Genomic DNA, 15,431 nt, shown 5'->3' with positions numbered 1-15,431 from the left:
GTGATGCAACACAGTGGGAAACATACCACTGTCCCAGCTTTTTTGAAACGTGTTGCAGGCATCCATTTCAAAATGAGCAAATATTTGCACAAAAGCAATTAAGTTTATCAGTTTGAACATTAAATATCTCATGTTTGTGGTGTGTTCAACTGAATATAGGTTGTAGAGGATTTGCAGATTATTGTATTCTGTTTTTATTTGCATTTTACACAATGTCCCAACTTCACTGCTGTGTGGAAAAAAGTCATTATCAAAGGCAAATGATGTGGAAATGGCCCGGTCACATACACCCCAAGGAAGTGCAGTAAATGACAGGCTGCTCAGATTCAATTCTCAACTTTATTTATATAGCACTTAAACAACTGTATCTGAAAACAAAGTGCTGAACAAAAAACAACATTTAAAGCAATAAAATAAATAAGAACAATTGTTTCATTGTTTTTAAAAGCAATAAAATGATCTCAAACGCTTTAAGATGGCAACAAAACCAGAAAGACATGAAAGAAAACTAACCCTTGAATGGATTGAAGAAAACCAGAATGGCAAAGACTCAATGATCAGCTCCAGGGTGATGAAAGGAGGTCTAAAGTTACCTTGAGCATTGTACCAAGTAGAAGACACTTTTGTGAAGCCAAGCTGTGGATAAAAAGCCCCCACAAAGTCCCATTGTTGGAAAAAAAAAAAAACGTGCTGAAGAGGTTACAATTTGCCAACAAACACACTGACTGGCCTAAACAGAAATGGAGCAACATTTTGTGGACTGATGAAAGTAAGATTGCCCTTTTTGGGTCTAGGGACCATAGACAGTTTGTCAGACTTCCAAAAACTGAATTCAAGCCACAGTCCACTGTGAAAACAATGAAGCACATGGAGGAGGCATCATAATATGGGGATGTTTCTCATAGTATGGTGTCGGGTCTATTTATCGCATACCAGGGATCATGGATTAGTTTGAAAACAAAATACTTGACATCATGTTGATTTATGGTGAAGAGGAAATTCCCCTGAAATGAGTGTTTCAACAAAACAACCCCAAATACAACAGAAAGTGAGCAGCATGTTGGTTCCAGACCAACACCTTTAATGTTATGCAGTGGCCAGCCCAATCCCAGGAACCTTAATCCAATAGAAAACTTGTGGGGTGACATATTTCAGTTTTCAATTTATTTTCATATAGCGCCAAATCACAAGAGTTGCCTCAAGGCGCTTCACACAGGTAAGGCCTATCCTTACAACCCCCAGAGCAACAGTGGTAAGGAAAAACTCCCTCTGAGGAAGAAACCTCAAGCAGACCAGATTCAAAGGGGTGACCCTCTGCTTGGGCCATGCTACAAACATAAGTTGCAGAACAATTCATGGACGAATACACAAGAAATGCTGTTGGTACACAGGACAGGAGGGACATAAAAAAAAATGCTGTTTCTGGAGGAAAACCAAGAAATGGAGGAATTGTGGAATGTGGTCCAGTCCTCCAGGAGTGGAATATCTTAACAGGTATCAGAAGATGGTCAAATCCATGTAACATAGATGTGAAGCAGTTCACAGAAACAGTGTTTACAACTAAATATTAGTTTAGCGATTCACAGGAAAGATAAATCTACAATCATTTTTTTTAGTTTATACAGTAAATGTTTGAGTTTGTGAATAAAAAGGTAGACTATTTTTCCAAAGAGCCTAATATTCCTTTTTCTTCACTTTCTGTAAAGTAATAAATTTGATAAATCTTTCTTCATGTTGTGATTTGGAGTACAATGTGCAGTCTTCACAAACAAAACTATTTTGAGGATTTTGAGCTTTACTCACTTTTTATAAACACACTATTATTTTTGAACAAGAGGTTTCATCCACATAGATTAAATAAACAGAAATATGGGCAGATATTTATCATTAAACTCCAAACATTTATTAGATGTGAACTAAGAAACACTTAAATTTAGTTTTCTGATTTAAAAATATTTGCTTATAAGGGTGGACTTGTATCGCCTGTGTTGGGGTTCTGCTAATCAGCCCGTTTGGCTGTATTTTTGAGTTTGGGATCATTGTGGGGTGTGTTTTTTTCCTTCTGTCTTTATTTTCTGCTTGTGTGGGTGTGTGGCTCTGTGTCACGCGTGCGTCCTGCACCTGTGGGTGTGTGACAGACGCGAATGGCTCTGTGTCATGCGAGCGAGGGTGTGTCCTGGCGTCCTGACATTCTGTACCTGTGTGCAGGCTCCTGCATGTGTGGGCTGGTGAAACCACCTCTCTTCACCTCTGGTTCTGTCTTTCCCCGCTGTCTATTAGATGTTCTGCCCCTCATGTGTAGTTTTTGATTGCACTCTGTTCTGTTAATCTGATTTTGTGTCTGTGGTTTAAATCTTTCAGTCAGTTATTAGTTTTGTTATCCACTTATGATTTCTCGTGATTCTGGATTGTGGTTTGTCTTTTATTTTGTGCTGATTGTTATTTCAGTTTGATCCCTGTTAGTACTTTCTTAGTTATTCTCATTTATGCTGCACTTATCACTTTTATATTGCTTTATTTGAGGTTCCTGCTGCACTCACCTTTTAGTGTCCTTTTATTTCTTGATCACCGTTCTTTTGTATTTAGTTTAGTCACTCCTACGTCACTTATTTCCCATGTGTGTTTTTGTTTCCTGCTTTTGTTTGTTTGTACCGAAGCGTATTACATTGACTGGATAAAAAAAAAAAAATTTGACTGCTGATCTCATAATTACGAGATCAGGATCTCGTAATTATGAGAAAAGATCGGTGGCTAAACTGTTTTATATACGTACTTCCAGTCCCTCAGTAAAGAAGCGGGCTGAGGTTAGCCGATAACACACTGGAATCAAACACAAAGTGTGGATTTTCCCCTAAGGTGCTCCTGGATGAATGTCCAGAGAGGGGCATGGGGATCCCACTAAAATGAGACATGTCTAGCCCCCCTCCAGACTTCCAGCTTTCACTCGCACAGCCCCACCGACCACCGAGGACAAAGAGGGCTCACTCCCAGCTGGGTGCATGCCAGCCTGGGTGCCCTGTGCCCCGCTGGAGGAGTTTCATTCATCCAGGAACAGTTTAGGTGAAACTCCACACTTTGTGTGTGTGTGTGTGTGTGTGTGTGTGGTGTGCAATCACTGTGCAGTGTCAGATGTTACAAATTGGTCAAAACACTAGGACGGATGGGTTTGAGATGACTGACATGGAAAGTGGGATGAACGTGCATGGACCTGAGGAGACGGAGACAAACAGAAACAGGGTTAATTAATAATTTTGGACACTGGAAAAGGACCAATGAACCTGGGAGCCAATTTCCTGGGCTGTCCTCTGAGCGCAAGGTGGCGTGTGGCAAGCCAAACGTTTTATCTGGGGGAATACAGTGGTGCGGTGGCCCTCTTCCAATTAGTGGTGGCCTTGTAGGACAACGAAGAGCATAACAAAGCTTTTCTGGCCTACTCCCAGGTTTGTTGGCAACGGAGGATGAGGCTGAGAGCTGAGGGAACAGAAGAGTGGGGCCTAACAGAGGGAAAAGCAGAAGGCTGACTGTACACTACATGGAAAGGGGAGAAGCCGGAAGATGCTGAAGCTAAATTACTGTGTGCGAGTTCAATCCAGGAAAGTTGCCATAAACATTATTACATAAAAGGGTTGTTTTTCTGAAAAGTATTGAATTTACAATTTCGGGAACAGTGTTATACTTTGTGTGTAAGACTTAGAAGATACAACATGTTTCTTGGCTGTTCATTTGGTCTGGAGACAAAAACATTTGCAGAGGCTCCAGTACGTGAGGCTGCCTCATAGAACATGCCATGTTAAAAAGAAGGCGGAGACAGATCCCGCCAGGTGCTCTGGTTTCCTCCCACATCCAAAGACATGCAGGTTAGGTGAACTGGTGAATTTAAATGAACCATGTGTATGTGAGCAGGTGTGAGTGTTTGTCCATGAATGAATGGAACCAAAGACAAATGTTCAAACACATTATCAAATTCCTGGAGGAACTGCAGGTCCGTGTTACATCTGCACAACACAAGTGGGATTTTTCTGTTATTTTAACCATTTTAATGACAAAATTTCAACTAAAAGAAAAGAAAAAAAAAAATCAACTTTACAGCTGTGGCACATCCAGATGTAGCTCAGATGTCTTCAGCAGCTCTCAGGACGCCTGCAGAGAAGCTATGTACTTCTGGCGGATGTCAAAGTCATCAGCCGGTCGGTTGTATGCTTTCCACACAGGTTCGCCCACAAATAGCCTCATGGCTTTAATGTAGTTCTGAAAAGAAAAAGAAAAAAAAAAAGTCTTTCGATCACAAAAAATGTGAAAGGATAAAATCATGCTATCTACTTATTTTACTGCTCACTTCAGGAAATGAGAAATTAGTGTTTGTTGCTCATGAACACAAACAACAACAACCTTTTAAAAATACTCAAGTCCACTTAACAGAAATGGGGCTGCAGTTCAATCCCGCAGAGTCCAGGTGACGCTTACATAGACAGCTTGTTTGTGTATATGGGAGAATAAAAATAAAACCCTTAATGGGCAGTATAGCCTCTGAAGTAACGGATCAACAAATCCGGTTAGTAGGTTGATGATGTTACGCAATAGCAGAATGAACTCAGCTGTCTACAGAAACACTGTGTGCATCTGAATTCAGCACTGGGAACTTCAGCTTAAACAACGGGACAAACCTTCAGCAGCTATTCTTAACTTGGGCCTTGATCACTCCAATGCGGAAATTCGATACCCGTCCTGATGCAGCCCTCCTCGTCGACCCGGCCTGGGATCAGCGAGCCAAATGCACTGACTGCACACCCCATGGCTGAGCTCCAAAACTATTCCCATTTAAGAAACCAAAACCAAAATAATTTGGCTTCTATTTTTAAACAAAGCGATTAACCAATTATGAAAATAGTTGCTAATTAATTCAGCAGTTGATTCATCGTTGCAGCTCTAACTGGCACCTCGTACTCAATTTAAACTCTTCAGGAACAACAGAAATCAGAGATTTCTGATGTCTGCCAAGGGTTGATGACAACTCAGAATAACATATGTGATTCACATCGTGACCCAGACTTTACCTGGATCCAGATCCCACAACACAATGCAATAACTGCATACTGATTCAGTCCGACTGATCAAGATGTTCCAAACTGATATTTAATTCACAAGCTGAAACAAAATGTTTTCCTGATGTTAGTTTTACAACGTGATATCGTATCTTTCTGCTGCAGAACCTGCATATTGATCCGGATATGCGGATCACTCCTAACAAATCCTGAGCTACAATCCGGATCTAGATCACCTCCAAAATAGGGAAGTGTGGGATGAGCTGCTTGGTTAGCTGCCACCAAAGCACAGACAAGCAGAAAATGAATGAAAGAAAAATAAAAGCAACCAATTTTGTATTGTTAAAAATATTTTGGCACAGTTTATATAAATAAATAAGAATTCTGTGTGACGTTACTAGAACTCTGATGGGGTTACAGTAAATCATCACTTTTACAGCCACTTTTCTTGAGACAAACCAGGAGACGTTTTTATTATTATTTCACTACATGTTAATGACCAACAAATCTGAACATTTCATTAAACACTGTAATGATATAAAAAAAATTTTTTCTGTATTTTGTGTCAGGTAAGAAACGGTGTCAGACGTACAGTCTCGTCCAGGGTGAAGCGATGGTAGATACCGGCCGGCAGAGTGATCAGATCCCCCTTCCTTGTGCTGATCCGGATCCACCGGTCGTCTTTGTCCCTGACGTCGAAGTAGCCCTGGCCGTCCAGGACGTAGCGGATCTCATCATCCAAGTGCAAGTGCTCCTCAAAGAACATCTTGAGCTGAGAGGACACAGAGGCCTGAGACACGACGGACTCCTCTGTGCTTTCTCAAACACTTTACTCTGAAATAATCACGGACGCTGCCCTAAAGGGCCATTGTGTTCACACTACTCATAAATGCAGAAGACACTCGTATAAAGATCGTCATGACACTGAATCCAATTATACTCATTTTCCTCAGATCATAAAATCCTCACACTCCGACATCATTTGAACTCACTCTGCTGCTGTTCCTAATGTTTCAAGAGGTCTTTGAATAAGGTCATTCCATTTGTTAAACCACACCACCTAATCACTAAAAACCTTTTTTATTTTTTTGTTTAATGAATGAGGCGGTCTGTGCTACCTTTTCCTCGTAGTTGGGGAGAGTGTCTTTGTGAATGGTGATGATGTCCATGTAGGAGTAGCCGTGGTTGTTGCGGATCTGCTGCAGCTTCGGATCAGTTTCATATAAGTTAGCATTCAGCTGAAAAACAGGACAGAAGCCAAACGTGATGACTGATTTGACAGAAATCGCTGCCAGTTTAAATGCTGCCACAATATATAACAAAATCAAAGGACATTCATTCATTTTCTATACCTGCTCACTCCAATCAAAAGTTAAGGACATTCACTGCAACTGCCCTTATCAACCGATTTGATATTCTTTTACACAATTTACTCAAGAAAATGTCAAAAATGGGTGAAAACAAGACGATGCGCTGCCATAATGCTTACGTTCATGTATTATTGTGTGTGTGGAAATGAAATACCTGAATGAACAAAGTGGTCAACTTCAAAACGTACTCGAAAAATTAACATCTACAAGGTAAGAAGAGCGTACTGCTGTCTGTTTACAGGGGCAATGGGCATTTTATGGCCACGCATGGCCAGACAATGACTGTCCACAGCATCCAGAATATATATATATATATATATATATATATATATATATATATATATATATATATATAAACACACCCAAGAAATCACATGTACGGTACTTAAGTATTCACATCCATTGTCATGAAGCTCAGAATTATGCTCAGGTGCATCCTGTTTCCACTGATTGTCCTTGAGATGTTTAGCTTAAGTGGAGTCCACCTGGGACAGTTGACAGTCAGAGCACAAACCAAGCATGAAGTCAAAGGAATTGTCTGTTGTCCTCTGAGACAGGATTGTCTCGAGTAATTGTCATCTGTTTTATTCTTATGGTTGTGATGTTTTGATTTAATAACATAAGCTGGAACACAACAGCCTAATTTATTTTCTTATTTTGATCAACTATTTTGCCAGTTGTAGGTCTCAGACCTTCTCAGCCAGCCCGAGCTGCCCCTGATAACTACACAGGTACATTTGGCAGCAGGTCAGTCAATTACTGCATTATAAGTTATATACTTATTTATTTTCTCTCTGTATTTTTTACAGCTGCTGAAAGGCTCATTTTAGAGCAACTTGGAGAACTTCAGCTTAAGGTGGACCACATAATGACGGTGCTGTAGAAGTCCACCACTCCCCGCAGCCAACATCCCGATGATGAGGAGCTCAACCCCGCCCTCCCCACTGCGTCTCTCGAGGATCTGGAGCTTTCTGACCTGAGAGGGCTGCAGGTCAGCAGGATTAAACCACGTGCGGTGCAACATGACCGTGCTGTCCAATGGGACAATAAGATCTGAATGGGACTTTGTAAGTTGACTCCAGACAGGAGAGTGAAAGTGATGTTCCAAAGTCATTTTGATGCCTCTTTCCTCCTCCACCACAGTTGGTTGATAGAAGAGGAAAGAGGGGGTTGAGTAGTAATTTAAAGTGTCGAGACCAATTGGCTCAAAGGGATCAAGACCACAAAGATTGTTCAGTTTAAGCTAAATGATCGTTTATTAAATTCATTACTTATATGAGTATAAGTCAGTATGTATGAAATGAAATCAGAAATTTGGGGGTTCCTGGCGGGACCTTTGGACTGAGGTCATTTTTTTTCCATCCATCCATCCATTTTCTTCCGCTTTATCCGGAGTCGGGTCGCGGGGGCAGCAGCTCAAGCAAAGCCGCCCAGACCTCCCGATCCACACACACCTCCCCCAGCTCCTCCGGGGGAACCCCAAGGCGTTCATTTTTTTCCAGCGTGGTGATTTTTGTACTTTGTTGTATTTAAGTTGTGTTTGCAATTGGCAGTTGGATGATGATCACTTTGTGCATGTACACAGTTTGTTTACAGTCTGGTTCATTCTATGATCGTTGTGGGGGGGGGGGGGGGGGGTCACTTGAAGGGTGTGTGCCGTGGTACCCTTCAATATTTGATCAAACCCACTTTTGGATCCCTGGAGTCGCATACAGCAGGGGTTCAAATATGTATCTGTTGTGTCATCCCTGAACGCCCTTATTTTTCAAATGTTGGTACCCTTTGTTTGTTCAAAATATCGTGGCCTGAGGGTCTGTATACTGGGGACTGGTAAATGGACAGAATGAAATAACATAATGACGTGGAAAAGAAATGTGATGTGGTTTGATTAAATGAAATAATACACCTTCATTCCAGATTTCAAAGCTGTCTTTGTCAGTGGGCCTCAGTAAAAAAAAAAAACATTTGGAGGGTGTGTGACAAGGTGTTTACACCAACGTCTGCCGCTCAACTAAACTGATGCGGGAGAAGTGACAAAACAGGTTTAAAGGAACGCCCCAACCACAACATACTGTTGTTTAAGTCCCACGAGGTGTTAATGAGGTGAACTCAAACTCTCACTAATCCAGAAATTAACCAGATGAATGTCTGTGCCTTAATTAGAGGAGATCCAGCTAAATATTAGATTTTGATGGAGTGTCTCTGTCTTGGTGTCTTCTCTGTAGCCTCTGAACTGAAAAACGCTGCCCCGGAAGATGCCACTGAGGCAGCAGTCCGGAACTGGCTCCACCTGAGCCAGGACAGGGCAGGAGGGCGGCGGCACAGACTCGCGTCTTAGAGGTTGGACGACTGACAGAGTCACAGCTGGTGCTGCAGGTTTTACTGGTGCCAGTAGAACTTTACTATGTAAATATTAACTTCTCAGAAATGTGTTGTTTTGATTGACTTATTCAGCCTTTATATGAGCAGATTGTTCAGGGTTTGGTAGAGCCGCTGTCTGTTCTGAATTTGGACGGCTGCCTCTTCAGACAACAGAACACTTTCTACTACATGTTTACATGTAAGTCAGTAGTTCATATAGTCAAGGACCTGACTGAGACATGTATGCACATCATTTAGGAGAGAATAACTCAACTGTTCTACACTAATATGACCCCAGTGAACAACTTGCAAAGCTTGCAATTGTGCACAAATTCTCCAATTACAGCCACATAAGCCCATAACTTGGGTTGTCTGGGTGTCTTGGTGGCTTTCCTCACTCTTCTCCTTCTTGCACAGTCACTCAGTTTTTGAGAACTGTCTGCTCCATGCAGATTTACCATAGTGTCATACTATTTGTATTTCTTTGTAACTGATGTAAATAAAGTCCACGATATATTCAGTGGCAGCTTCACCATCAGAGAGCCTCGTCCACAACGACCACAAAAGACTGTCACTGATGTTAAAGGGAGCAACACACAGTACTAAGAACAGGGGTATGTAAACTTTGGATCAGGGTCATTTGGATAGTTCTCTTGTCATTTTGATTTAAAAAGAGGAAACACAGTTGTTTGACAATAAATGGCTTCAACCAACCACTAACCATGAGTGAAAAAAGTTTTTGTTGTCATTTATATTCTCTTAAAAATGGCCAAAAAAGAAAATATTCTGCCAGGGTATGTAAACCTTTGAGCACAACTGTACTACGAGGACAAATGAGGATTTTAGAGGCATGTTAGTGGTAAGCACGAGACAGTTAGCAGCCCATTATCTGAGTATCTAGTGGCTGCAAGCACAGGAAAGGCTATTTTGGCACCACACTCTGGTGCACTACAGTTCCACCTGCTTTGTGTGTCTGATGCTGTATATAAACTATTTTGGAGCAGATGAATCATTTTCTGTCAGAGCTTGGATGTTGATGAAAACACCTCTAATCACTTCTGGAGTTACACAGGACATCTGAAGCTTTCTTCCTCTCTCTGTCTTGTGCTCTGAAGTAGAGAACATATTTAGAACAGCCTAAAAGGTAAGTATTTGTAATCTTTATATTGTAATAGCTTGGTGAAACAGTTGCATGTTCATTCATTCTTTATAAGCAGCTGTAAAAGTATGTTTATAATAGATTTAACATCATGTAATAATCGATCAGATGAGCTTTGCTCTATGCACGCTGACGCAATGACTCGCAATCAAGATGAGCATTTACGCAGAACACGAGCGTGCACAAAACAGCGATTTTGCAGACATCAACAGATGAACAAAGTTAAGTTGGATCACGGTGTCAAAATAACTGTAAAGCCACAGAAGAAATAAAGCCAGTGAGAAGAAGCACAGAGGCTACTGTCCAGGAACCCGTGGTTCAGTTCTAGCTGGTTATGGATGTGTTTTGTGTTGTGGTTTTTTGGGGGGGAGCGTGATCAACACAGTTGCGGGTGTATATAATTAAAGCGGCCACCTCATTGTGTTGTCTTTTTTTGTTGTGGTCACAGAGAGCTTGGTGAACACACAGAACTGCTGCATTTAATGACTCCGGAACACAGGTGAACTGCAGCCTGTCACAGCTAGGGATACGCACACTGGCCGGACTGTGCAGGAGTGTCTATGGAATAATTATAGGGATGTGGACAAGTAGGCCAGCGCCTTAGTTAGGTTCTGCATAATTGCATGTGACCGCATTTCCGGGAGTCGCACAGGGAGTTCCTTGTGATTTGCGTTGCCATTGGCTGTTGGAGGGATATCCTGATCTATTTTTAGGTCGATGATGTAGAAGAATTACAGAGCTCCCACCTCGTGTTCGAATTTCTTTTACCTGATTTCTTGTTTTTGCTTCATCAAAGTCACTTAAATTGCACCAGAAGGAAGAATAGGGATTAAAAATGAATGTACCAGGAATAAAGAGTAAGTACATATTTCTCTTCATTTTTGCTAAATTTCAGAAGGATTGGCCATTTCACAAAGATTCTGGTCAATCACCAAAATCCAGTGACTGCCAGTGTTGAGATGATACACCATTTAAAATGAAGGAGAACGGAGGAGAGGTGGTAATCCATCATTCCTGAAAATTTCATGGAAATTTCTTTGATATTAATGAAGCAGGGGTCGAAATACATTTTTAACCTACTTGCACTGATGCTAGTAACAAAAAATGACTTGCACCAAAAAAAAGTTACTTGCACAACCAAAAGTCAGTCTTATATCAACCTTAAAACTCCTCCTCTGATGTGTCAGACTCTTCCTCTCTGGGGAGAGTTTGAGGGGAGAGCAGCAGCAGCGGCAGCCAGTTTTTTTTCATGTGCACGCGCGAACGAATCATCCGTGAAGATTGTTTTATTTATTAACTACACAGATGTGTAATAAAACAAATGGTGACTGGTTTATAACAATTATGACAGAGTTTGAGGGGAGAGAGAGCGAGGAACCGCAGTGGCAGCCAGTTTTTTTTCACGTGCGCGCGAACTAATCGTCCGTGAAGATAATTTAGTAACTACACAGATGTATAATAAAACAAATGGTGACTGGTTTATAACACAATGATGACAGAGTTTGAGGGGAGAGAGAGCAAGGGTCTGCAGCAGCAGCCAGTTTTTTTCTTTTCTTTGTTTATGTGTGCGCGTTAGAACGGGACAGGAGGTCCTCAAACTGGAGTTCCTGCAGCTCCAGTTATTTGCTGCAGCTCCTGCAGCAAATAATGAAACTCCCCAAATTGGGAACGGCTCATGAGGATGTTGTGAACCCAGGGACGGCGCCGCTGGCGACGTTTGTCAGCTTTCCACAACAAATAGAGCACAGCAACTCGTGTGAGAATCATAAAATGCAGGGAAGACAAAGACAACACACTGAAAATTGTTTTTTTCCTTATTTATTCCTTTATTGGTTCATTCTACTGGTGCCTGTAGTTGATAAAACTTGGATAAAGTTACTTGCCCCAGTGCTAGTGCAATATAGTCAATCAATCAATCAATTTATATAGCGCCAAATCACAACAAACAGTTGCCCCAAGGCGCTTTATATTGTAAGGCAAGGCCATGATGCACTGAGTGTCCCCCCCCCCCCCCGCCCTGCACGCACCACTCCGCACCCAACCACCAGCGACCGATCTCCGCTCCCCCCACAGCACGCCCCCCCCAACCAGCCCCAGCAGAAGACTCCCCCCCCCGAGGGCCCCCCCCCCACCAAAAGGGAGTTCCTCCCTCCCACCGCCACCAAGTGCCCGCCCACAGGGGGCCGCCCCGACCGCCGGGGCCCCTCCGCAATCACTGCACGGCCCCGCCCCACAACATAAAGCGCCCTGGGGCAACTGCCTGCCGCGACTCGGCGCCACACAAACAAAACCGATTGATTGATTGATTGACAGGGAGGGTAACATTAATTAATTTACAGGAGGCCACAGAGCAGGTGATTACAGACCCTGCAAGGCTTATGACAACTCAATCAATTTTTATTTATATAGCGCCAAACCACAAGTATAAGATTACGTGCACCGCTCAATTAATACGTGCACAAACTAGCACATTCACATACTAATTCGACCCCTGAGAAGTTATGAGAAGAAATATGAAGGAACAAGTCCAACTCTGTCACAAAGGCACCTTTGCTTCATCTATTCATTAAGGCCAGGAAACAAGCTTGATTCTCAGCACAAAAATGCTCATAACTTCCTTAATACATAAGATAATCACATGTTTTTGATGTCATTTTAAGGGGTTTTTCGTGTTCGTTCTGAATTCAGTCAGATTTTATATTGGTATACAGTAAGTATAGCCACGTGTGGGCTTAGATGGTACATCCCGTCAAAATGCATGCAAACTACAACGAGCACATGCTAATATTCAATGACAAACAGTTTGTATTTCTGAATATATGCACAGTAGTAACTGCTATAATGTTTGATTATATTTAGGCTCCAGGCTTAGTTTTGTCAGCATATCTTACATTTAGAAAGATAAGCATTGTCTTTTTAAGCATTCCTCAAGGTGGAACCATTTAAGCCTGAGCGTGCTCCATTTAAGCCCACCTCATGTATTTCAATAGAGAATTTCCTCCAGTACAACTTAAATACATTTTTCTGTTCAAACGTGTTTAAAAGTAACAGTTCACTGTGTGATCCACTTTGATATTTAGATAGACAGACAGAGAGATATAGATGGAAAAAATGTATTTTTTAAAGGCATGTTCACTGTTATCTAATAAATATATTGCTGTTTATTTTTAATTGCCTGAAGTGACTGAAATGAAACTAACAAATTCAGTGTTCTGTGTTGTGTACTGCACTGTCATTTGTTAAGATGATCTTGTTAAAAAGGGATTTAAAAAAAAAATGTTTCCACTGTCATTTATAAGATATATTGCAATAATTATATTGTATGCATTAATTATTGCATTAAACAAGTTTATTTTATCAATAAATGATCACACATGATCCACATACATACACACACACACATATATACATATATATATATATATGGATACACACACAGGGTAGGCTAAGGTAAAGTTAGCCGTAGCCCTACAGCTAGGATAGGGTTAACGCAAAGCAACGCTTTTCACCCTTTTATTTTTCAAGAGGCTGCACTACGAAATGGAGCGAAATGGGTACTGATAATCAGAAAATGGGGTAAAATGTAACGAAATGGAGCAGACTGAACCAGACTGACTCCAAATAATTACTTTTATTTAATTGTTTAGCTTTTGTTTTTGTGAGGTGTGCTCAGTATATGTAGTAGGGGCAGCTGCGCCATCTGGCGTTCAAGAGATTAAACTTCAGTCAATGAGTCAGTCTGCTCCATTTCTCTACGTTTATCCCCCATTTCGTTATCAGTCCCATTTCGCTTAAAAATAATTAAATAAAAGTAATTAATTGAATCACATTTAATCATATTTGGAGTCAGTCTGCTCCACTTCGTTACTTTTTACGCCCATTTCGTGATTACTAGGCTCCATTTCGTATTTTAGCCGCTGCACCGTGTCATGCTTGGAGAATGAACACACCGATTAAAAACCTCTTGAAACGGGATGGAATGCTGCTTTTTTTTTTTTTTTTTTTTGGATGGAATGCGGCTGCGTGACGTGGTCGGCGCTATTTAACCACTCTGTCAGTCTGACGCGTGGAAACCGATGACCTCCCAATACATCCCCATGATATATTAAAAGTATTTTCATCCGGGGATTTTCGGGGGTGGGGTGGGGCAGTAAATATTTGGAAAAAAAAAATCTGTCTGATATTTGAGGGGAAAAAAAGCCCAGAGTTGTTAACCAGCGCGGACCGTGTAACGTGACCTTTGGACTTACCCATCAGCCCCTGCGACGCTTAAACTCGAAACTGTTTTAACTTTACCTTCCAGTAGAAAACTCCCAGTTTTTGTAATTCCTGCAGAGAAACAGACTGGTTTGGTTTGAGTCTGTGCGGGCGTCTCTTGTCTTCCTCAGAAGCATCCATGTACCAGGCGTCCAGCTCCATAACCCCCTTTTTTAACTGCGTTTTTTTTTTTTTTTTTTTTTTTTTTTTTTTTACATAAATCGAAGATACTGGAACGTTGCAAGATAGCTCACTCTGCTTAAACAGCGAGGACCGCAGCAGCGCCGCCAAACGGCTCACTCACTGTCTTCAGGTTTCCCCAAAACAAGAAAAGGTAATTTGCTGTATGTAACTCATTAATATTCTAAATTGTATTGTAGTGTTTGTGTAAATGATGTGACGTTGACGTTCATTGCATGAATTAATGTGACTGTGACTTTTACTCACGGCTCAGACTTCAGCTCATTGATAATTTTATAGTCTTCAATAACAATGCAGTGTTATGGTTTTGCAAATTGACCAGTGATTGAAATGCAATATTTCACTTGCAGATGGGTGCAGGAACGAAAATTAAGAGATAGATATAAAAGACCACTTGCCCACCTCTCTACTAGAGGTGGGCGATACCGGGACTTTTGGTATTGATCCGATACCAAGTAAATACAGGCACATTTCAGGCTCTATTGATCCAGGACGTCGTGAGAGAACAGAGAAGTTTCAGAAGAAGTCGGTTTCAGCATTTTATCCGGATATTCCTCTGTTAAAGGAGATTTTTTTTAATGAAAGACGTGCGGACGGGTCCGCGCGTCGGGACGCAGCCGGCGCGGTGCGGCGGCACAGGAAAAACACCTCCGTGTTGATAACCATTTGTAAAATCCAGGCGGCTTTTGATGGCTTTCAGTGGAGTGAGTATATGAGAAATTGTTTAACAGCTGGACATGTTCCAACTTGTCCTCAAGGCTTCCAACAGAGGTGTTTTTCCTGTGGCGGAGCGTCGCGGCGGCTGCGAGCCGACGCGCGGACCCGTCCGCACGTCTTTCATTAAAAAAATCTCCTTTAACAGTGGAATATCCGGATAAAATGCTGAAACCGACTTCTTCTGAAACTTCTCTGTTCTCTCACGACGTCCTGGATCAATAGAGCCTGAAATGTGGAGGTTTTCAGCTTGAAACAGGCTGATGACGCCGCCTGAGAGCGCTGCGCGACGTCTCGCACCGTGAAAAGTCCTTAAAGCGACAGAAT

At 41.7% G+C, this 15,431-nt stretch overlaps 1 protein-coding gene across 1 annotated transcript; it reads right to left on the bottom strand.

Moving 5' to 3' along the window:
* Nucleotides 1-1,310: 1,310 nt before the first annotated feature.
* On the bottom strand, nt 1,311-14,377 carry adi1 (acireductone dioxygenase 1). The gene is made up of 4 exons (XM_034159773.1): nt 14,229-14,377; nt 6,161-6,280; nt 5,635-5,814; nt 1,311-4,248 (listed from the first exon to the last, which is right to left on the bottom strand). Exons 1-4 carry the CDS (start codon nt 14,349-14,351, stop codon nt 4,132-4,134), a joined length of 540 nt encoding a protein of 179 aa, XP_034015664.1. The 5' UTR covers nt 14,352-14,377; the 3' UTR covers nt 1,311-4,131.
* Nucleotides 14,378-15,431: the final 1,054 nt, after the last annotated feature.

The sequence above is a fragment of the Thalassophryne amazonica genome, chromosome 19 (assembly GCF_902500255.1).
Source record: "Thalassophryne amazonica chromosome 19, fThaAma1.1, whole genome shotgun sequence".
Classification (NCBI taxonomy): Eukaryota; Metazoa; Chordata; class Actinopteri; order Batrachoidiformes; family Batrachoididae; genus Thalassophryne; species Thalassophryne amazonica.
This window is presented reverse-complemented; position numbering and strand designations above follow the sequence as displayed.

What these genes read in the sequence shown, in the direction of transcription:
- adi1 (XM_034159773.1), bottom strand. Translation starts at nt 14,351, where the DNA reads ATGGAGCTGGACGCCTGGTACATGGATGCTTCTGAGGAAGACAAGAGA. An exon ending in TCCCCAACTACGAGGAAAAG is followed by an intron (nt 5,815 to 6,160) that starts GTAGCACAGACC and finishes GTGTCCTCTCAG; the next exon opens with CTCAAGATGTTCTTTGAGGA. An exon ending in GCTTCACCCTGGACGAGACT is followed by an intron (nt 4,249 to 5,634) that starts GTACGTCTGACA and finishes TTTTCTTTTCAG; the next exon opens with AACTACATTAAAGCCATGAG.